The 22,007-nt window shown below is 44.3% G+C and overlaps 1 protein-coding gene across 3 annotated transcripts in view; it reads left to right on the top strand.

The window, feature by feature from the left end:
* The window catches only part of LOC124001498 (unconventional myosin-VI-like), a 111,471-nt gene that overhangs the window by 70,084 nt on the left and 19,380 nt on the right, over positions 1-22,007 (top strand). For 2 of the 3 annotated variants that reach the window (XM_046308317.1, XM_046308316.1), the window contains exons 19-29: positions 2,314-2,352; positions 2,739-2,832; positions 2,990-3,120; positions 3,232-3,309; positions 3,406-3,535; positions 4,896-4,986; positions 5,318-5,468; positions 10,940-11,148; positions 11,313-11,391; positions 19,987-20,147; positions 20,417-20,461. In XM_046308317.1, the coding sequence (XP_046164273.1) occupies positions 2,314-2,352; positions 2,739-2,832; positions 2,990-3,120; positions 3,232-3,309; positions 3,406-3,535; positions 4,896-4,986; positions 5,318-5,468; positions 10,940-11,148; positions 11,313-11,391; positions 19,987-20,147; positions 20,417-20,461 (1,208 nt within the window). The remainder of the gene's footprint in view (positions 1-2,313; positions 2,353-2,738; positions 2,833-2,989; positions 3,121-3,231; positions 3,310-3,405; positions 3,536-4,895; positions 4,987-5,317; positions 5,469-10,939; positions 11,149-11,312; positions 11,392-19,986; positions 20,148-20,416; positions 20,462-22,007) is intronic. The other variant, XM_046308318.1, reaches the window with a different exon arrangement.

Genomic DNA, 22,007 nt, shown 5'->3' with positions numbered 1-22,007 from the left:
GAAGGTTAACACGTTTAAATCTTTTACTCACGTCAACTGCAGTGAAGGAGAGTCCGCAGGTTTTGGTAGCAGGCCATGTCAGTGGCACTGTATTGTCCTCAAAGCGAGCAAAGAAGTTGTTTAGTCTGTCTGGGAGCAAGACATCCTGGTCCGCGACGGGGCTGGTTTTCTTTTTGTAATCCGTGATTGACTGTAGACCCTGCCACATACTCTACACTGACGCATAATTGGTTTGATTGCCTTGCGGAGGGAATAGCTACACTGTTTTCGGTCATGTTTCCGGTAACCTTGCCCTGGTTAAAAGCAGTGGTTCGCGCTTTCAGTTTCGCGCGAATGCTGCCATTAGTCCACGGTTTCAGGTTTGGGAATGTTTTAATAGTTGCTGTGGGTACGACATCGCCGATGTACTTGCTAATAAACTCGCTCACCGAATCAGCGTATTCGTCAATGTTGGTGTTTGACGCAATGCGGAACATATCCCAATCCACGTGATCGAAGCAATCTTGAAGCGTGGAATCAGATTGGTCGGACCAGCGTTGAACAGACCTGAGTGCGGGAGCTTCCTGTTTTAGTCTCTGTCTATAGGCAGGGAGCAACAAAATGGAGTCGTGGTCAGCTTTTCCGAAAGGAGGGCGGGGGGGAGGGCCTTATATGCGTCGCGGAAGTTAGAATAACAATGATCCAGGGTTTTTCCAGCCCTGGTAGCACAATCGATATGCTGATAGAATTTAGGGAGTCTTGTTTTCAGATTAGCCTTATTCAAATCCCCAGCTACTTTGAATGCAGCCTCAGGATATGTGGTTTCCAGTTTACATAGAGTAAAGTTTGTTCATGGCCATCGATGTGTCTGCTTGGAGGGGAATATATGCGGCTGTGATTTTTATCGAAGAGAATTCTCTTGGTAGATAATGCGGTCGACATTTGATTGTGAGGAATTCTAAGTCAGGTGAACAGAAGGACTTGAGTTCTTGTGGTGTGATCATAACAACATACGTCTCGTTAGTCACAAGGCATACCCCCACGCCCCTCTTCTTACCAGAAAGATGCTTGTTTCTGTCGGCGCGATGCGTGAAGAAACCAGGTGGCTGTACCGACTCCGATAGCGTGTCTCGAGTGAGCCATGTTTCCGTGAAGCAAAGAACGTTAGTCTCTTATGTCTCTCTGGAATGCTACCCTTGCTCGGATTTTATCAACCTTGTTGTCAAGAGACTGGACATTGGCGAGTAGTATGCTCGGGAGCGGTGCGCGATGTGCCCGTCTCCGGAGCCTGTCCAGAAGCCCGCTTCGTCTGCCCCTTTTACGGTGTCGTTGTATTGGATCGCCGGCTGGGATCCGATCCATTGTCCTGGGTGGTGGGCAAAACACAGGATCCGCTTCGGGAAAGTTGTATTCCTGGTCGTAATGAGGGTGACTTGACATTGCTCTTATATCCAGTAGTTCCTCCCGACTGTATGTAATGAAACCTAAGATTACCTTGGGTACCTATGTTAGAAATAACACGTAAACAAAACAAAATACTGCATAGTTTCCTAGGAATGTGAAGCGAGGCGGCCATCTCTGTCATTGTTGATTGTTTCGATAACCCAATACTGCATCAGTAGATGCACACACAGCACCCATTGCTGTTTTCCTATCATACTCCTCCTCCACCTGTCTTCCTGTATGGTCTGTTTGTGTGTGGGGATGCTTGAGTTGACGCTTTTATTAATAATTCATCTCATAAGACATGAAAAAATTACCTGAGTGTAGCATTGTAGAGAAAAAAGCAAGACGGATCTATTCAGTTTGATTACAAACAGATATGCTTTTATTAATAAAACATCAAATAACATTAGAAAAGTTAGGCAATGTGAAGCAATCTTTTGCAATGCTGTGAGGAAGGGAACATAGGTAAGTTTTATTTTTTTATTTTAATATGTTTTAAAATATTCATCTCTACTATCACCAGTGAAATATTGCCAAGTTGGGTCTTACATACAGTCATTCTCTTGCGTTGCATAAAAGTATCTACATAGCACAGTTTCAGTAAATCTTTTATATAATTTGCGAAAACATTCAATTTAGTTAATGTGGCTTCTGCAGAATCCTCCTGAGTCATGCATGGATCTTTTTGGTCTTTCTGTGTGCTGTTATCCCTCACCTGTCTTACTTTCTATTGGGTATGTCAGCATTATAACTAATGTTCTTTTCAGTTTTAAATGTGCAACGTCAAATATATGACCAATTTGTTTGTATGTGCTCCTAAGGACCTTGTTGTGTGGTGGGACTCAGACTAAGTATTAAACACGCTTCTTTTTCTGCCTGCCTTCACAGACCCAGTTGAATGTACTTCTGGAGAAGCTTCGCAGCACTGTGAGTATCTGTGTCGCCATATCTGTCCTGTCTCTCACACTGGTAGTCATCACACTGGTAGTCATCACACTGGTAGTCATCACACTGGTAGTCATCACACTGGTAGTCATCACACTGGTAGTCATCACACTGGTAGTCATCACACTGGTAGTCATCACACTGGTAGTCATCACACTGGTAGTCATCACACTGGTAGTCATCACACTGGTAGTCATCACACTGGTAGTCATCACACTGGTAGTCATCACACTGGTAGTCATCACACTGGTAGTCATCACACTGGTAGTCATCACACTGGTAGTCATCACACTGGTAGTCATCACACTGGTAGTCATCAACTGAACTCAGATTGCATCTGATAGATATGTTTTACCTTTCTTTCAAAGGGTTCCAGCTTCATTCGCTGTGTGAAACCCAACTTGAAGATGGTGAGCCACCAGTTTGAAGGAGCCCAGATTCTGTCTCAGCTGCAGTGTTCAGGTATTGGCTAGGAGAGGAAGATCATACTCGCAGAACTATTATTAACATATTCACAGAAAAAAAAAAGTTTAAAATGCAGTAGTTCATTATCCGTTATAAAGATTACTACGGATACACACACGTACACAAACACTATTCTCTCCCCTTTCCTCACCAGGCATGGTGTCAGTGCTGGACTTGATGCAGGGAGGCTTCCCCTCCCGAGCTCCCTTCCATGAGCTCTACAACATGTACAAACAGTACATGCCTGACAAGCTCACACGACTGGACCCCAGGCTCTTCTGCAAGGTGGGTGGCGACCCCAAGATCAGCATTCCATTTCATATAAACCTTGTATTATTCAGATGTTCATACTTTTAGAAGACTTTGACTGAGGTTTTTGTTCTTGTTCCTATGCAGGCTTTGTTCAAAGCGCTGGGGCTGAATGAGAATGACTACAAGTTTGGTTTGACCAGAGTGTTCTTCCGCCCTGGGAAGGTAAGCACTGCTTTCAGCTCTCTTTTTAATGTGCATGAATGTCATACGGGCCAAATGACCTAGAGTAATTCTCTTGATGTCCTGCTTCGTGGTCAGTTTGCGGAGTTTGACCAGATCATGAAGTCGGACCCGGACCACCTGGCAGAGCTGGTGAAGAAGGTCAACCAGTGGCTGGTCGTCAGCCGTTGGAAGAAGGTCCAGTGGTGCTCCCTTTCTGTCATCAAATGTACGTCAACACCCCTGACTCATACTCGCACTGAGCTGGACAATGTACTGTCAAACAATAGCACTCCTCCTAGTTAACAATAATAATGGATTTAGTTGTTAGGGACCGATACAATGAAAAGATTAACACATTGCACCCTCATGCTTTAGGTTGAGCTAATTTGCAGCGTTATGTGTTAGGTTGCGCTAATTTGTAGCATCATGCTTTAGGTTGTGCTAATTTGCAGCGTTATGTGTTAGGTTGAGCTAATTTGTAGCGTCATGCTTTAGGTTGAGCTAATTTGCAGCATCAGTCCCTACATGGGCTTTAAAATGGTGGAAAAGACCAAACTAACTTCTCAAACAAAACAGCCAATATAATGAAAAGGGTTCAAATGATTTCTGCTGAGTCAGGAGTTGTTAAACTTTTCATAACTTTACATAATTTTGCCTCTACTTCTTCACAGGGCAAGAGGTTGAGAAATAGATTTTTCCCCTCCATTCAGTCAAACACTGATTACCACATTCCGGCAGCTGTATTCTACTACCATAGTTCTTATGTTTCACATTTCTATTGCTCGAGGCAATCTTTCACACTAAAAGCAGTTCCTTGGACCATTACCCTCCGTGCCAAGTTATATTGATTTTCCCTCCCATTTAACAAAGTGCAGCACCGGCAGTGCTTATTAGGGTAAAGTATCAAATCAATGATATCACGTTGTAAGTAATAACTGTAGACTGCCTCGGCCCACCAGTTACCTGCTTTTTTCACCGTCAGGATATCCCATATCCGAGGATATATGCATTGTGATGGCTGCCTGCTCTTCCATTTTATTTCCCCCCCAAAATATTCAAATGTAATATCCCTATTAAGAGTTGTGTGTGGCTTTATCTCTGTGTGAATTGGCCCAATATCAAGTCAAATCAAATTTTATTGGTCACATACACATGGTTAGCAGATGTTAATGTGAGTGTAGCAAAATGCTTGTGCTTCTAGTTCCGACAATGCAGTAGTGTCTATCAAGTAATCTAACAAATTCACAACTACCATATACACCCAAATGTAAAGGGATGAATAATAATATGTACATATAAATATATGGATGAGTGATGGCCATGCGGCATAGGCAAGATGCAGTAAGTAATCCTTCTCACCCCCCCCCCTTTAAGATTTAGATGCACTATTGTAAAGTGACTGTTCTACTGGATGTCATAAGGTGAATGCACCAATTTGTAAGTCGCTCTGGATAAGAGCGTCTGCTAAATGACTTAAATGGAAATGCAGTAGATGGTATAGAACAGTATATACATATAAGATGAGTAATGTAGGATATGTTGACAATACAACGTTGACTAGATTTGACAATTTATCCCCCCCCCAGTGAAGGAGAAGATGAAGTATCGTGCCTCTGCCCTTGTTAAGATTCAGAAGACTGTCCGCATGTGGCTCTGTAAGAAGAAACATAAGCCACGGTGGGTGTACACACACACACACACACGCCTGCGCGCACACACATTATCTTTGTTTAAAAGTGCTTCACACTCTGTGCCTTTTGATGGCTTCTCCACATTCTGCAGTTAGAAGTTCACATCAATCTGGAGAGCTCAGCCGTGACTCGTGGCCGGCTCTGTCACCGTATTGCATTTGGAAAATATATATTGCTTTGGTGAATGCATCCATCCGGGTGATGGCTTTTTGAATTGTTTTGTTATCATGGTATTCTGACTGTATGTACGTGTGTATGTGCACGTGCGAGCGTGCTCACACTAACGTGTGTGTGTGCGTGGGCTCGTACGGCCACAGCGTCGACGGCATGGTGAAGGTGCGTATCCTGAAGATGCGTATGGAACGCTTCAACGAGGTGGTGGGTGCTCTGAAGGAGGGCAAGCAGGAGATGGCCCAGCAGGTCCAGGAGCTGGGGGCCTCCATCGACACCTTCATGGCCAATATCAAGGTGAGGAGGGCTCTCCTAGGCACAGATCCTTGATCAGCTTCCCATGCCCCATTCCTTACCTTAAAGGTTCCAATGCACCTGTTTTTATCTCAATATCAAATAATTTCTGACTAACAATTAAACACATTACTGTGATTTAGTTTTCAATTAAAATGGTCTAAATTCTAGGACTGTCTGGGAGTTGTTTGAGTGGGGATAACTTAAAACTAGCTGTTATTGACAGAGAGGCATTTCTTCTTGGTTTGTAATTAATTTACTGCCTGGTAAGGCCAAAACAGGCTGAAATGTCAGACGGTCTTTTCAAACAACTCTTATACTGAAAGGGCTTTAGCATAATTTTCACAATTTCACAGTATTATTTCAAGCTCTGTGTGTGTAAATACATATAAAGCACAGGACAATCATGTTTTTGGACTGTACTAGGACTAGCCATTAGTGGGGAAATTATAAAACGGACCCAGGTCTATGGCGGAACGATTTTTTTCTTGAGTGGATGGTCAGGGGGCCGGAACATAATTACTAATCATTTGTATACTGCAAATTGACCACAAGAAGCCCAAAGAGATATTTGCCTCAAACATAATTTCAAACCTTGCTTAATTTGTATACACATATCACTCTATTATGCGTGGGAATACTTTGCAACAGATTTCCAAAATTAAAATAACTTTGAGCTGGTTTGCTTGTGTTTTTACAAACTTTTATGTCGAACAATAAAAATGGAAATTGCTCAGAAAACTTGGGGGTCAAATAAAATCACCCATGGGCCAAATTCAGCCGGTGGGCCTCCAGTTTAGGAACACTGGTCTAGGGCCATCTTCATCCTACACCAAGGAGGCCAGGGTGACTCCGGGTGCATTCATAAATTCGCTCTCGGAATAACTGATGAATTTACGAACGCTCAACACCCCGTTGAATATGACCGGTGTCAGTAAACCTTGGCAAAAAAAAACGTAATTAAATTGTTTCCAGCAGCACAGTTACAGTCACCAATGCTCTGGATAACATGAGAACAGCCTAACCAGCTCTGCTAGGGTAAGAAAAATATCCAGAGTGAGGTGTTCTCTCATTTATGTCTGGAAGTAGCTATCAAGCTATCTAACTTTAGCCAGTTCGCTTGGGTGCTTGATTGCCGTTGTTAGGTCAGAACGCTCGGTTCAACCCTACTCTTTGGCCAGATCGTCCAGTGTGGCTCTGAACACTCAGAGAGCGAAACGCTCTGAAATTCCGAACGGACAATCTGACAGCGCTCTGAATTTACGAGAGTGAATTTACGAACACACCCTAATATGTCTTAACTTTCTAATCTCGCTGATCTCATCACATCTCTCTCTAATCTCATTTCATCTCCCTGTCATCTTGTCAGGGAGCCATTTCCTGGGGTTGTTTTGATCCATAATCCTTTAAAATGGCTAAATATGGTAATGGTTCTCCCCTCTATTCTTCTGCTATAAACATCAGTCGGTATATGGTAAGGGATTTGTATTTATTATGGATCCCCATTAGCAGCTACTCTTCCTGGGGTCCGACAAAACTAAGGCAGTTATACAATTTTAAAAACATTACTATACATTCATAACCGATTTCACATCACTCTTAAGTGTGTGCCCTCAGGCCCCTACTCCACTACCACATATCTACAGCACAAAATCCATGTGTACGTGTGTGTGTGTGTGGTGCTTATGTTATCATGTGTGTGTGTGTTTTGTGTTGCTTTAAAGTCCCCGCTGTTTCATTTCTCAAATGAGTTGCCAAACTTTATATCATTTTGGCTGTATTTCTTCAGGGAAAGAGATTGAGAAATACTGTGTTGTTCCTGTCCATTTAATCGAACACTCCCCTCGTTCCCTCTGCTAGAAACATCAGTCTCCACTCGGGAGACTAGATGACTGGCATCCGAGCAGAACATTTTCCACATGAGCAAATGTTTCTAGTCTCCTCTTTTTGTCTCCCTCGCTCCCTAGTTCAGTCACCTCTGTGCATCTGCCTGACCCTGCGCTCCTCTGTTAGCCCATTGGCATGTTCTCTGTGTTCACCAGCGAATGATGCTATTCCTAGCCCTTTATGACGCACCTAGTGTAGCATCGCTAAGAGCATAGCATCGCTAAGGGCCTAGCGTAGCATCGCTAGCTGAATTATACAATAGTCATAAACAATAGCTGTCAGTCAGCTTGTCATGTCCCCCTGTGGTGTCTGTCTGAACCACGTCAGGGAAATCAATCCACCCTATACCCCCCACTGATAGACAGGGTGTGACACCGAGGTGACCAGGGCAGCAGTGGTAGCAGGTGGCGGTGGGGCTCTGAGTCGATGTCTCTCTGGTTAGCTTATTGAATAGATCTGGAGGGTGTCACAACCCTAAACAGACAAGGGGATTTCTGCCAGGCCCACTGCGGAGGGCTGCCCCCTCTCACTTCCTGGAATCGGACAGTTTTAATTACACCACTTGTATAGGAAACAAGGATTAAATGAGAAAAAATTTAATTAAATGAGATTCTGGGATATTGGGAATTGGATGTTACTTTTGGCATATTCCCCATACACTGAAAATACTATCTCAAATGCCTATGTTAGTCGGTGCGCTCAGCAGTGTTAATGGGGATGGTAATAGCACATATTGGGAATCATAACCAATGATTAACAAGGTTTAGTCTATGAAGGCATATGTTGTCTACATTGTATTCAGACCCCTTGACAATTTCAACATTTTGTTACTGAACAGCCTTATTCTAAAATTGATTATACCGTTTTTTCCCCTCATCAATCTACACGCAATACCCAATAATGACAAGGCATAAAACGTTTTTTAGACATGTAAAAAAATATATAAAAAATATCACATTTACATAAGTATTCAAACCCTTTACTCAGTACTTTGTTAAAAACTTCTTATGGCTGGGGGGCATTATTGAGTAGCTTGGATGAATAAGGTGCCCAGAGAAACTGCCTGCTCCTCAGTCCCAGTTGCAAATATATGCTTATTATTTGGATATTTGGATAGAAAACACTCTGAAGTTTCTAAAACTGTTTGAAACATGTTTGTGAGTATAACAAAACTCATGTGGCAGGCAAAGTACCTGAGAAAAAATCCAACCAGGAAGTGGGAAAGCTGAGGTTGGTCGATTTTCAACTCAGCCCCTATTGAAGTTACATTGGGATATTGGTCATGTTGCCCTTCCTAAGGCTTCCACTAGATTTCAACCGTCTTTAGAAATGTGTTTGATGCTTCTACTATGAAGGGGGGCTTAATGAGAGGGGAATGAGTCAGGTCTGGCAGCAGTCACGCGCTGGTCACGCGCATTTCACATGAAAGGTATCTCCCATTTCTGAAGACAAAGGAATTCTCCGGTTGGAATATTATTGAAGATTTATGTTAAAAACATCCTAAAGATTGATTCCATACATCATTTGACAAGTTTCTATGGACTGTAACGGAACCTTTCGACGTTTCGTCTGCAACTAGTGAACACGCTTTGAGTTTTGATTTGTTTACCAAACGCGCTAACAAAAGTAGCTATTTGGACATAAATGATGGACATTATCAAACAAATCAAACATTTATTGTGGATTTCTGTTGTTTTGGGATTCCTGGGAGTGCATTCTGATTAAGTTATTTCAGACTTCTGACTAGCTTTTCCGTAAAGCTTTTTTGAAATCTGACATGGTTAATGCGGTTGCATTAAGGAGAAGTGTATCTAAAGTTCCATGCATAACACTTGTATTTTCATCAACACTTATAATGAGTATTTCTGTAAATTGATGTGGCTCTCTGCAAAATCACCGGATGTTTTTGGAACTACTGAACATAATGAACCAATGTATACTGAGATTTTTTGATTTAAATATGAACTTTATCAAACAAAATATTTATGTATTGTGTAACATGAAGTCCTATGAGTGTCATCTGATGAAGATCATCAAAGGTTAGTGATTCATATTATCTCTTTCTGATTTTTGTGACTCCTCTTTGGCTGGAAAAATGGCTGTGTTTTTCTGTGGCTTGGCTCAGACCTAACATAATCGTTTGTGGTGTTTTCACTGTAAAGCCTATTTGAAATCGGACACTGTGGTGGGATTAACAACCTTTAAAATGGTATAAGATACTTGTATGTTTGAGGAATGTTAATTATGAGATTTCTGTTGTTTTGAATTTGGCGCCCTGCACTTTCACTGGCTGTTGTCGTATCGATCCCGTTAACGGGATTTCAGCCCTAAGAAGTTTTAAAGCACATTTGGCAGTGATTACAGCCTTACAGTCTTATTGGGTATGACGCTATAAGCTTGGCACGTGTGTTTGGGGAGTTTCTCCCATTTATTCTCTGCAGATTCTCTCAAGATTTGTTTGGTTGGATGGATGGGGATCATCACTGCATAGCTATTTTCAGGACTCTCCAGAAATGTTAGATCGGGTACAAGTCCGGGCTCTGGCTAGGCCACTCAAGGACATTCTGAGACTTGTCCCAAAGCCACTCCAGCATTGTCTTGGCTGTTTGCTTAGGGTCGTTGTCCTGTTGGAAGATGAACCTTCGCCCCAGTCTGAGGCTCTAGCCAAAGAGTTCAATCTTGGTTTCATCAGACCAGAGAATCTTGTTTCACATGCTCTGAAAGTCCTTTAGGTGCCTTTTTGCAAACTACAAGTGAGCTGTTATGTGCCTTTTACTGAGGAGTGGCTTCCGTCTGGCCACTCTACCATAAAGGCCTGATTGGTGGAGTGCTGCAGAGATGTTTGTCTTTCTGGAAGGTTCTCCCATCTCCACAGAGTAATTCTGAAGCTCTTTCAGAGTGACCATCATGGTGGTTCCAAACTTCTTCCATTTAAGAATGATGGAGGCCACTGTGTTGTTGGGGACCTTTAATGCTGCAGAAATGTTTTGGTACCCTTCCCCAGATCTGTGCCTTGACACAATTCTGCCCTGGACCTCTACGGACAATTCTTTCGACCTCGTGGCCTGGTTTTTGCTCTGATATGCACTGTCAACTGTGGGACCTTATATAGACAGGTGTGTGCCTTTTTCAAATCATGTCCAATCAATTGAATTTACCATGGGTGGACTCCAAGCAAGTTGTAGAAACATCTCAAGGATGATCAATGGAAACATGATGCACCTGAGCTCAATTTCGAGTGTCATAGCAAAGGGTCTGAATACTGATGTAAATAAAGTACTTCTGTTTTATTTTTAATACATTTGCAAACATTTCGAGGAAACCTGTTTTCACTTTGTCATTGTGGGGTATGGTGTATAGATTGATGAGGAACATTTTTTATTTAATCCATTTGAGAATAAGGCTGTAACGTAACAAAATGCGGAATAAGTAAACTGGTCTGAATACTTTCCAAATGCACTGTATGTGTTTATAATACTGACCATGACAGACAGGTCCAAATAATTCTGGTTTTAGCCAATTGTTTTTTGGGGGAATAGGCCTAGGACACCACTCCTATGACCTTTGACCTATGCCCCCTCCTTTAGGCCACAGTGATGACCAGGAAGGAGATTGACCAGGAGTACCAGGGGCTGGTGAAGAGCTTGGAGCAGCTGCTCTCCTCCATGCAGAAGAAGAAGCAGGAGGAAGACGAGATGGAGAGGCTGCGGCGCATCGAAGAGGAGATGGAAAGAGAGAGGAAGAGGAGGGAGGAGGACGACCAGCAACGGCAGCAGGAGGAGAACGACAGAAAGAAGTAAGGGGGGATCGGAACATAAATGGGCTAGCACTGGGGTGGGCTATTTCTGTAGTGGAGGGCTTTTGGATCTAGTGTGTTAGTGCTGGGCCGGAATAAAAGCCTGCACGCTTTGCCATATAAGAGCATTAACCACCTCTGTCGTCCCTGCCCCTTCTCATTAGGAAATCGGAGATGGAGCATAAGAGGAAGCAGGAGGAGGAGGAGAGGAAGAGGAGTGAGGAAGAAAAGAAGATTATGCAGGTTTGTGACCCCAATGAAGTGACCTTTTTGTGGAAAAGGAGAGCTTTGTTACCATTCTCCTCCTAGAAGACACTCCAACACTGCCCACTTCATCACATATTGACCCTTTTGCCTGATAGTAGCCTGTAGTCTCTTGCTATGGAGCAGCCTGTCGTCTCTTACTATGGAGCAGCCTGTAGTCTCTTACTATGGAGCAGCCTGTCGTCTCTTACTATGGAGCAGCATGTGGTCTCTTGCTATGGAGTAGTCTATGGAGTAGTCTCTTACTATGGGTAGCCTGTAGTCTCTTGCTATGGAGCAGCCTGTCGTCTCTTACTATGGAGCAGCCTGTCGTCTCTTACTATGGAGCAGCCTTTAGTCTCTTACTATGGAGCAGCATATAGTCTCTTACTATGGAGCAGCATGTAGTCTCTTGCTATGGAGTAGTCTCTTACTATGGGTAGCCTGTAGTCTCTTACTATGGAGCAGCCTGTAGTCTCTTACTATGGAGCAGCCTGTAGTCTCTTACTATGGAGCAGCCTGTAGTCTCTTACTATGGAGCAGCCTGTAGTCTCTTACTATGGAGCAGCCCGTAGTCTCTTACTATGGAGTAGCCTGTAGTCTCTTACTATGGAGCAGCCTGTCGTCTCTTACTATGGAGCAGCCTGTCGTCTCTTACTATGGAGCAGCCTGTCGTCTCTTACTATGGAGCAGCCTGTCGTCTCTTACTATGGAGCAGCCTGTAGTCTCTTACTATGGAGCAGCCTGTAGTCTCTTACTATGGAGCAGCATGTAGTCTCTTACTATGGAGCAGCATGTAGTCTCTTGCTATGGAGTAGTCTATGGAGTAGTCTCTTGCTATGGAGTAGTCTATGGAGTAGTCTCTTGCTATGGAGTAGTCTCTTGCTATGGAGCAGCCTGTAGTCTCTTACTATGGAGCAGCATGTAGTCTCTTACAATGGAGCAACATGTAGTCTCTTACTATGGAGCAGCCTGTCGTCTCTTACTATGGAGTAGTCTATGGAGTAGTCTCTTGCTATGGAGTAGTCTCTTACTATGGAGCAGCATGTTGTCTCTTGCTCTGGAGTAGTCTATGGAGTAGTCTCTTGCTATGGAGTAGTCTCTTGCTATGGAGTAGTCTCTTGCTATGGAGTAGTCTCTTGCTATGGAGTAGTCTCTTACTATGGAGCAGCCTGTAGTCTCTTACTTTGGAGTAGTCTCTTACTTTGGAGCAGCCTCTAGTCTCTTACTATGGAGCAGCCTGTAGTCTCTTACTATGGAACAGCATGTAGTATCTTACTATGGAGCAGCCTGTAGTCTCTTACTATGGAACAGCCTGTAGTCTCTTACTATGGAACAGCATGTAGTATCTTACTATGGAGCAGCCTGTAGTCTCTTACTATGGAACAGCCTGTAGTCTCTTACTATGGAACAGCATGTAGTCTCTTACTATGGAGCAGCCTGTAGTCTCTTACTATGGAACAGCCTGTAGTCTCTTACTATGGAACAGCCTGTAGTCTCTTGCTATGGAGTAGTCTTTTGCTATGGAACAGCCTGTAGTCTCTTACTATGGAACAGCCTGTAGTCTCTTGCTATGGATTAGTCTCTTGCTATGGAGCAGCCTGTAGTCTCTTGCTATGGAGCAGCCTGTAGTCTCTTGCTATGGAATAGTCTCTTGCTATGGAGTAGTCTCTTACTATGGAACAGCCTGTAGTCTCTTACTATGGAACAGCCTGTAGTCTCTTGCTATGGAGTAGTCTCTTGCTATGGAGTAGTCTCTTGCTGTGGAGTAGTCTCTTGATATGGAGTAGTCTCTTATCATGGAGCAGCCTATAGTCTCTTGCTATGGATTAGTCTCTTACTATGGAGCAGCCTGTAGTCTCTTACTATGGAGTAGTCTCTTATCATGGAGCAAGAAGCCTGTAGTCTCTTACTATGGAGTAGTCTCTTACTATGGAGCAGCCTGAAGTCTCTTACTTTGGAGTAGTCTCTTACTATGGAGCAGCCTGTAGTCTCTTACTATGGAGCAACCTGTAGTCTCTTACTATGGAGCAGCCTGTAGTCTCTTACTATGGAGCAACCTGTAGTCTCTTACTATGGAGCAACATGTAGTCTCTTACTATGGAGCAGCCTGTAGTATCTTACATTTACATTTACATTTAAGTCATTTAGCAGACGCTCTTATCCAGAGCGACTTACAAATTGGTGCATTCACCTTATGACATCCAGTGGGACAGTCACTTAACAATAGTGCATCTAAAACTTAGGGGGTGGGGTGAGAGGGATTACTTATCCTATCCTAGGTATTCCTTAAAGAGGTGGGGTTTCAGGTGTCTCCGGAAGGTGGTGATTGACTCCGCTGTCCTGGCGTCGTGAGGGAGTTTGTTCCACCATTGGGGGGCCAGGGCAGCGAACAGTTTTGACTGGGCTGAGCGGGAGCTGTACTTCCTCAGTGGTAGGGAGGCGAGCAGGCCAGAGGTGGATGAACGCAGTGCCCTTGTTTGCTATCTTGCTATGGAGTAGTCTCTTGCTATGGAGTAGTCTCTTGCTATGGAGTAGTCTCTTATCATGGAGCAGCCTATAGTCTCTTGCTATGGATTAGTCTCTTGCTATGGAGCAGCCTGTAGTCTCTTGCTATGGAATAGTCTCTTACTATGGAGTCGTCTCTTATCATGGAGCAGCCTGTAGTCTCTTGCTATAGAGCAGCCTGTAGTCTCTTGCTATGGAGTAGTCTTTTGCTATGGAACAGCCTGTAGTCTCTTACTATGGAACAGCCTGTAGTCTCTTGCTATGGAGTAGTCTGTAGTCTCTTGCTATGGAACAGCCTGTAGTATCTTACTATGGAACAGCCTGTAGTCTCTTACTTTGGAGTAGTCTCTTACTATGGAGCAGCCTGAAGTCTCTTACTTTGGAGTAGTCTCTTACTATGGAACAGCCTGTAGTCTCTTGCTATGGAGTAGTCTCTTGCTATGGAGTAGTCTCTTGCTATGGAGTAGTCTCTTGCTATGGAGTAGTCTCTTATCATGGAGCAGCCTATAGTCTCTTGCTATGGATTAGTCTCTTGCTATGGAGCAGCCTGTAGTCTCTTGCTATGGAATAGTCTGTAGTCTCTTGCTATGGATTAGTCTCTTACTATGGAGTCGTCTCTTATCATGGAGCAGCCTGTAGTCTCTTGCTATAGAGCAGCCTGTAGTCTCTTGCTATAGAGCAGCCTGTAGTCTCTTGCTATGGAATAGTCTGTAGTCTCTTGCTATGGAATAGTCTGTAGTCTCTTGCTATGGAGTAGTCTCTTGCTATGGAGCAGCCAGTAGTCTCTTACTATGGAGTAGTCTCTTATCATGGAGCAAGAAGCCTGTAGTCTCTTTCTATGGAGTAGTCTCTTACTTTGGAGTAGTCTCTTACTATGGAGCAGCCTGTAGTCTCTTACTATGGAGCAGCATGTAGTCTCTTACTATGGAGCAGCATGTAGTCTCTTACTATGGAGCAGCCTGTCGTCTCTTACTATGCAGTAGTCTATGGAGTAGTCTCTTGCTATGGAGTTGTCTCTTGCTATGGAGCAGAATGTAGTCTCTTGCTATGGAGTAGTCTATGGTGTAGTCTCTTGCTATGGAGTAGTCTCTTGCTATGGAGTAGTCTCTTTCTATGGAGTCCTTCGCTTACTTTGGAGCAGCCTGTCGTCTCTTACTTTGGAGCAGCCTGTCGTCTCTTACTATGGAGCAGCCTGTCGTCTCTTACTATGGAGCAGCCTGTCCTCTCTTACTATGGAGCAGCCTGTCGTGTATTGCTATGGAGCAGCCTGTAGTCTCTTACTTTGGAGTAGTCTCTTACTTTGGAGCAGCCTGTCATCTCTTACTATGGAGCAGCCTGTCGTCTCTTACTATGGAGCAGCCTGTCGTCTCTTACTATGGAGCAGCCTGTCGTCTCTTACTATGGAGCAGCCTGTCGTCTCTTACTATGGAGCAGCCTGTCGTCTCTTACTATGGAGCAGCCTGTAGTCTCTTACTATGGAACAGCCTGTAGTCTCTTACTATGGAGCAGCCTATAGTCTCTTGCTATGGAGTAGTCTCTTACTATGGAGCAGACTGTAGTCTCTTGCTATGGAATAGTCTGTAGTCTCTTGCTATGGAGTAGTCTCTTACCATGGAGCAGCCTGTAGTCTCTTACTATGGAGCAGTCTCTTACTATGGAGCAGCAATGGATTGATTTCTTCCCAGTCGTGTTTGTTGTACTGATATCTCTACAAATTTTATCTGTATATATGTAAGTATATTATTTTCTTCCAACCTAATGCATGCCATTTAGCAGACGCTTTTATCCAAAGCGACTTAGTCATGAGAATCGAACCCACAACACTGGCTTTGCAAGCACCATGATCTACCAACTGAGCTACACTACTGTTCCCGCTGAGTGAAGTCATTTGCTCCCCCGGTCCACAGGGAGACCGCCAGGGTCTTGGCATTCGTCAGATTCCCCAGTGGGTCATCGCTGGCTGATGATGGATCACTCCTGCTGACTTTCTCCTTCCCAGACCGACCCTGCTCCCTCTAGACTGAGTCCTCTGCTTTCCTTCTGCCCTGTATTCCCCCTCCTGTCCTCTCCTACCCTGCTCCCTCTAGACTGAGTCCTCTGCTTTCCTTCTGCCCTGTATTCCCCCTCCTGTCCTCTCCTACCCTGCTCCCTCTAGACTGAGTCCTCTGCTTTCCTTCTGCCCTGTATTCCCCCTCCTGTCCTCTCCTACCCTGCTCCCTCTAGACTGAGTCCTCTGCTTTCCTTCTGCCCTGTATTCCCCCTCCTGTCCTCTCCTACCCTGCTCCCTCTAGACTGAGTCCTCTGCTTTCCTTCTGCCCTGTATTCCCACTCCTGTCCTCTCCTACCCTGCTCCCTCTAGACTGAGTCCTCTGCTTTCCTTCTGCCCTGTATTCCCCCTCCTGTCCTCTCCTACCCTGCTCCCTCTAGACTGAGTCCTCTGCTTTCCTTCTGCCCTGTATTCCCCCTCCTGTCCTCCTCTACCCTGCTCCCTCTAGACTGAGTCCTCTGCTTTCCTTCTGCCCTGTACTCCCCCCCCCTGTCCTCTCCTACCCTGTATTCCCCCTCCTGTCCTCTCCTGCCCTGTATTCTCCCTCCTGTCCAACCTCATAGATTGGAAACAATAGTTGTGGTATTGTGTAGAAAGACATTACTTTAATATTTATATTACTGAATATGTTTGAATTCAGTGTATTTTTAGATGTTTTGGATCTTGTCTAGGCCTATTGTTAGTTTATATTACTTGTTAGATATTACGGTTAAATGTTAAAAAGGTTTAATGTGTTCTTACTTAGAAAAATTGTTCTGGTCAAATCAAATCAAATGTATTTGTCACATACACATGGTTAGCAGATGTTAATGCGAGTGTAGCGAAATGCTTGTGCTTCTTGTTCCGACCATTGAGATTAATGTCTTTACAGTTTTACTGTAAGATATGTATTGCCACCGATGTTTGTTCTCTAAATTATGTATTTTATTAATAACCTTTTAAGGATCGTATCCCCCTTTTTTCCAATTTTTGCCAAAAATGACATACCCAAATCTAACTGCCTGTAGCTCAGGACCTGAAGCAAGGATATGCATATTCTTGACACCATTTGAAAGGAAACACTTTGAAGTTTGTGGGAATGTGAAATTGATGTAGGAGAATTTAACACATTAGATCTGGTAAAAGATGATACAAAGAAAAAAACATGCATTTATTTTTTTGAACTATCTTTGAAACACAAGAGAAATGCCATCATGTAAAAGCGTCTGCTAAATGGCATATATTATATTATATGTATTATTCCAGCCCAGGCACAATTTAGATTTTGGCCACTAGATGGCAGCAGAGTATGTACAAAGTTTTAGACGGATTCAATGAACCATTGCATTTCTGTACAAAATGTTGTATCAAACAATAGCATGGTATTCTTTCATTGTAATAGCTACTGTAAATTGGACAGTGCAGCTAGATTAACAAGAATTTAGACATCTGATATGGGCAGAAAGCTTATGTCCTGGGAATTGTTTTTGTTGCTTACAACCTCATGCTAATCACATTAGCCTACGCTAGCTCAACCGTCCCGTGGGGGGGACACACCAATCCCGTGTTAAAACATCGTGTTTCCCTCTCAATAAGACTTTTTTTTAATAGGAAAACCACTCAATTTGATTTTCTAAGTTAATTTAACAACAATGCTTAAACCACATCAGGAGACCACTTTTGACATCTGGGGAAAAAAATGTATTTTTGGTGGACACAAAGTACCGGAGGATGGCTGGGCAGTGGGCTGAAGGAAACAACTTTTCCAGAGCCATAATCATTATGCTGTATTTTCCTTTTTTTAAATGAACTAAATGTGCTTCATGCATCTCTGTCAAATCTGGGTAAAAGATTGAAAGGAATGTGAGTGTTATTAACTGCTTTTCTAAAGTCTACCAACCTTGCCAGCAGGCATACCAACTACAGTGGGGCAAAAAAAAGTATTTAGTCAGCCACCAATTGTGCAATTTCTCCCACTTAAAAAGATGAGAGGCCTGTAATTTTCATCATATGTACACTTCAACTATGACAGAGAAAATTAGAAAGAAAATCACATTGTAGGATTTTTAATTAATTGATTTGCAAATTATGGTGGAAAATAAGTATTTGGTCAATAAATTCTTGTTTACAATGACAGCCAAATCCGGACGATGCTTGGCCAATTGTGCGCCGCCCTATGGGAACCAACCCACCAGCCCCCCCCCTTCCCTGCCCTCCTATTCTTTCCCTTTTTACCCCCCTTTGCATCTTCCTCTACCCTCCTATTATCGCCTTGGTGATTCTCTCCTGGAGGTCACCACCACTACACGGTCTCTAATCTACCAGGGGTAAAGGCCCAGGCCTGATAAAAGCTCCCAGCTCAACCTACCTCAAAGGTTTCCTCTGAAACTTCTCTAGAACAGCAAAAATCTGTTTCTCCTTCTCCAGCTTTCTTTGCTGCCTACCTAAACAGCCCTCTGATAAACAGCCCTCTGATAAACAGCCCTCTGATAAACAGCCCTCTGATAAACAGCCCTCTGATAAACAGCCCTCTGATAAACAGCCCTCTGATAAACAGCCCTCTGATAAACAGCCCTCTGATAAACAGCCCTCTGATAAACAGCCCTCTGATAAACAGCCCTCTGATAAACAGCCCTCCGATTAATAGCGCGCCATTAAACAGCCCGCTGATAAACAGCCCTCCAACCTCCAAGAGTTCCCACTGACCTTTAGTCTCTGATTTAAGTTGTTTTTGCGGTTGTCTGCTGGGTGCCCCTCTCTCTGCTGGGTACCCTCCTGTCTGCTGGGTGCCCCTCTGTCTGCTGGGTGCCCTTCTCTCTGCTGGGTGCCCTTCTCTCTGCTGGGTGCCCTTCTGTCTGCTGGGTGCCCTTCTGTCTGCTGGGTGCCCTTCTGTCTGCTGGGTGCCCTTCTGTCTGCTGGGTGCCCCTCTGTCTGCTGGGTGCCCTTCTGTCTGCTGGGTGCCCTTCTGTCTGCTGGGTGCCCTTCTCTCTGCTGGGTGCCCTTCTGTCTGCTGGGTGCCCTTCTGTCTGCTCGGTGCCCTTCTGTCTGCTGGGTGCCCTTCTGTCTGCTGGGTGCCCTTCTGTCTGCTGGGTGCCCTTCTGTCTGCTGGGTGCCCTTCTGTCTGCTGGGTGCCCTTCTGTCTGCTGGGTGCCCTTCTGTCTGCTGGGTGCCCCTCTGTCTGCTGGGTGCCCTTCTCTCTGCTGGGTGCCCTTCTCTCTGCTGGGTGCCCTTCTGTCTGCTGGGTGCCCTTCTGTCTGCTGGGTGCCCTTCTGTCTGCTGGGTGCCCTTCTGTCTGCTGGGTGCCCTCCTGTCTGCTGGGTGCCCTCCTGTCTGCTGGGTGCCCTCCTGTCTGCTGGGTGCCCTCCTGTCTGCTGGGTGCCCTCCTGTCTGCTGGGGGCCCTCCTGTCTGCTGGGGGCCCTCCTTTCTGGTGGCTGCCCTTCTGTCTGCTGGCTGCCCTTCTGTCTGCTGGGTGCCCTTCTGTCTGCTCGGTGCCTTTCTGGGTGCATTTCTGCGTCGTCTAGATGCAAAATCACAGGGAGAGACTCATAGCAGCTGCTACAACCAGGATAATATATCTAATCAGGCCTTACCACACAGCAGGCCATGTTATTGCCTAAGTTCTCCTCCTGTCACTCAGGGCTAATCGAGGCTCCATCGCTCCCCAGGACAGAGACTGATGGGGTAGATGTGGCCCGGCACAGCCCCTCAGCCCCTGGCCCTGCTCTAATATTTGGCTACAGAGGTCTCTGGATTTCTCCCCTGAAATGTGTGAGAAGAACAACATCCGAGTTGTTTATTGGTTGTGTTTGAAAATTAAAAGTGGCGTGTTCGGGTAAATCACTATGAAAATGTGAATCTATGGCATTTAATAAATACTCTTCCTAACTTTTTAAATTTCAACGTTTTGAAAGTCGAGGGTTTGTGATAATGATAGTCTTCGCATCAATAGCGGTTTTCATATAGGAATTGTATGCCCTGTAGATGAACGAGTCATGATGATGCGATGGGGATGTTGTGAATTATGATGCAGTGACGATGATGAACGTGTGTTTGTGTTCAGGCGGAGATGGACATCCAGATAGCGCTGGAGCGGGAGGAGGACGCCCAGCGATCGACCTTGTTGGAGCAGGAGAGGAGAGACCGAGAGCTGGCCATGAGGATCGCCCAGAGTGAAGCCGAACTCATCAACGACGAGGCCCAGATGGACCCCAGTCTGCGCAGGTACACATACAGATATACACACTTATCTGTCCATCTATATTTTAGTATGATTATATTGTCACGTGTCAATACTCAAGCCCTAGATGTAGGTTTTTACAGGACCCAACCAAGGTTGTTGTTTAACCCAGAAATGTTAATAGGAGCTGAAAGGATTCAACACGTCAAATAAAAATAGCTGTTGTATTTCTTAGATCCATAAGGAGACTACACCTGTCCACTGCATACATGTGTAACCTCTTTTCTCCTCCTCTTGTCCTCCCCTCTCCCAGCAATGGGTCTTTCTCAGGTCTCTATCCAAACACAGTGAGAGCCATGTAAGACATTAGCCAATAGCTTATCCTCGTTCTTCCAGTAACCTAACACAACCCATTAATCCTTCATCTCAACCTCATCTAATCTTTCATCAACCTAGATCCAGGATTATACCAGCCCATGCAAAGCCATCATAAACAATAAGCTAATTATCTAATTCTTCACATTGGATAGAACCAAATAACACTGCGTTCCAGTCATGATTCAATCCGCCATTGTGTTCCCCGCCCAGGGCATGAATCAACAGGGCCAGGGGATAAGCACGTCTGATAATTAGCCTGTCGAAACATATGACCATGACCACTGCGTGCCAAATCTAAACAGGAATGTATAATAGGTCTGATGGTTATTCTGTTGCCCCAGTCTAATCCTACAGTATCCTCTGTTTGCAGTGCTGATGGACATCAACATCTTCAGGCATTCACAATGTATATTCTATGGCTTTTGTTATACATTGTATTTGTTCTTATTGACTTGGAAAACCAGTTTATTTTCCATTCCTATTGTATCTTTGATAGCTAGCTTTGCACAATTACTTGAACAAACACACAATGCTCATCCCCCTCTGTAAACTAATCAACTACACAGTTGAGATGTACTGTAGAACTAACTCCTAACCACCGTTGGTGACCGGACTTAATAACTAGTTAGTTAGTACTCAGTCTTAACACTCTTGTAATGATATCAGTAGCACCTACCGTCATAGAGATGATAGGTTTAGTCATGGTTAGTTACAGTTGGAACAGAGGAGTATTGTATTTCCTGAACACCTGGCCTACAGGTACCTGTTCACCCATCAAGTGACTTCTTCACACCTGGTCACTGAGGGATACAGTTAAGCATATTCCACTGCTCACAGGTGTCAACACGCCACAAGTGTCACAACAGTGTGAGACTGTCACAACACGCGCTGACATCACGTATCAGATGGCTGCACAGACAGCTCTTAGTGGAAGCCTCCCTGGTCTCCGTGACTAATGGGGAATACTATTACACTACGGATACAGGTAACTGCCAAAATAAGTGTAACACCAACATAGTGTATTTTAATAGGGCGAACAGCTTCAATGTGCCTTGTTATACAAGTGTCTAGAACTCCTTTGGAGGGATGCGACACCAAGATGTATTGTGTGCTTTGTTGATGGTGGTGGAAAACGCTGTCTCAGGCGCCAGTCCAGAATCTTCCATAAGTGTCAAATCTTTAAACCCCATAGGCTCCTTTAAACCCCCTGGGCTCCTTTAAGACCCCTCTTTCAAAGTCACTGAGATCCTCTAATTCTAGCCATGGTAGCCAAAACAATGGGCAACTGGGCATTTTTATACATGACCCTAAGCATGATGGGATGTTAATTGCTTAATTAACTCAGGAATCACACGTCTGTTGAAGTACCTGCTTGCAATAGGTCGTTATCAATAAAACGCCACCATTTTGCATGGAATAATTAAAAAAAATATCTGACTATGCTCTTTAAAAGAGGTGAATGCTCTGCACCGTATTGTGACATTTTATTGATAACAACCTATGTACTTTGTATCCCTCATTTTCTC

The sequence above is a fragment of the Oncorhynchus gorbuscha genome, linkage group LG17, assembly GCF_021184085.1.
Source record: "Oncorhynchus gorbuscha isolate QuinsamMale2020 ecotype Even-year linkage group LG17, OgorEven_v1.0, whole genome shotgun sequence".
Taxonomy (NCBI): domain Eukaryota; kingdom Metazoa; phylum Chordata; class Actinopteri; order Salmoniformes; family Salmonidae; genus Oncorhynchus; species Oncorhynchus gorbuscha.
The sequence above is the reverse complement of the archived record's forward strand: the minus strand, read 5'-3'. Positions and strand labels throughout refer to the sequence as shown.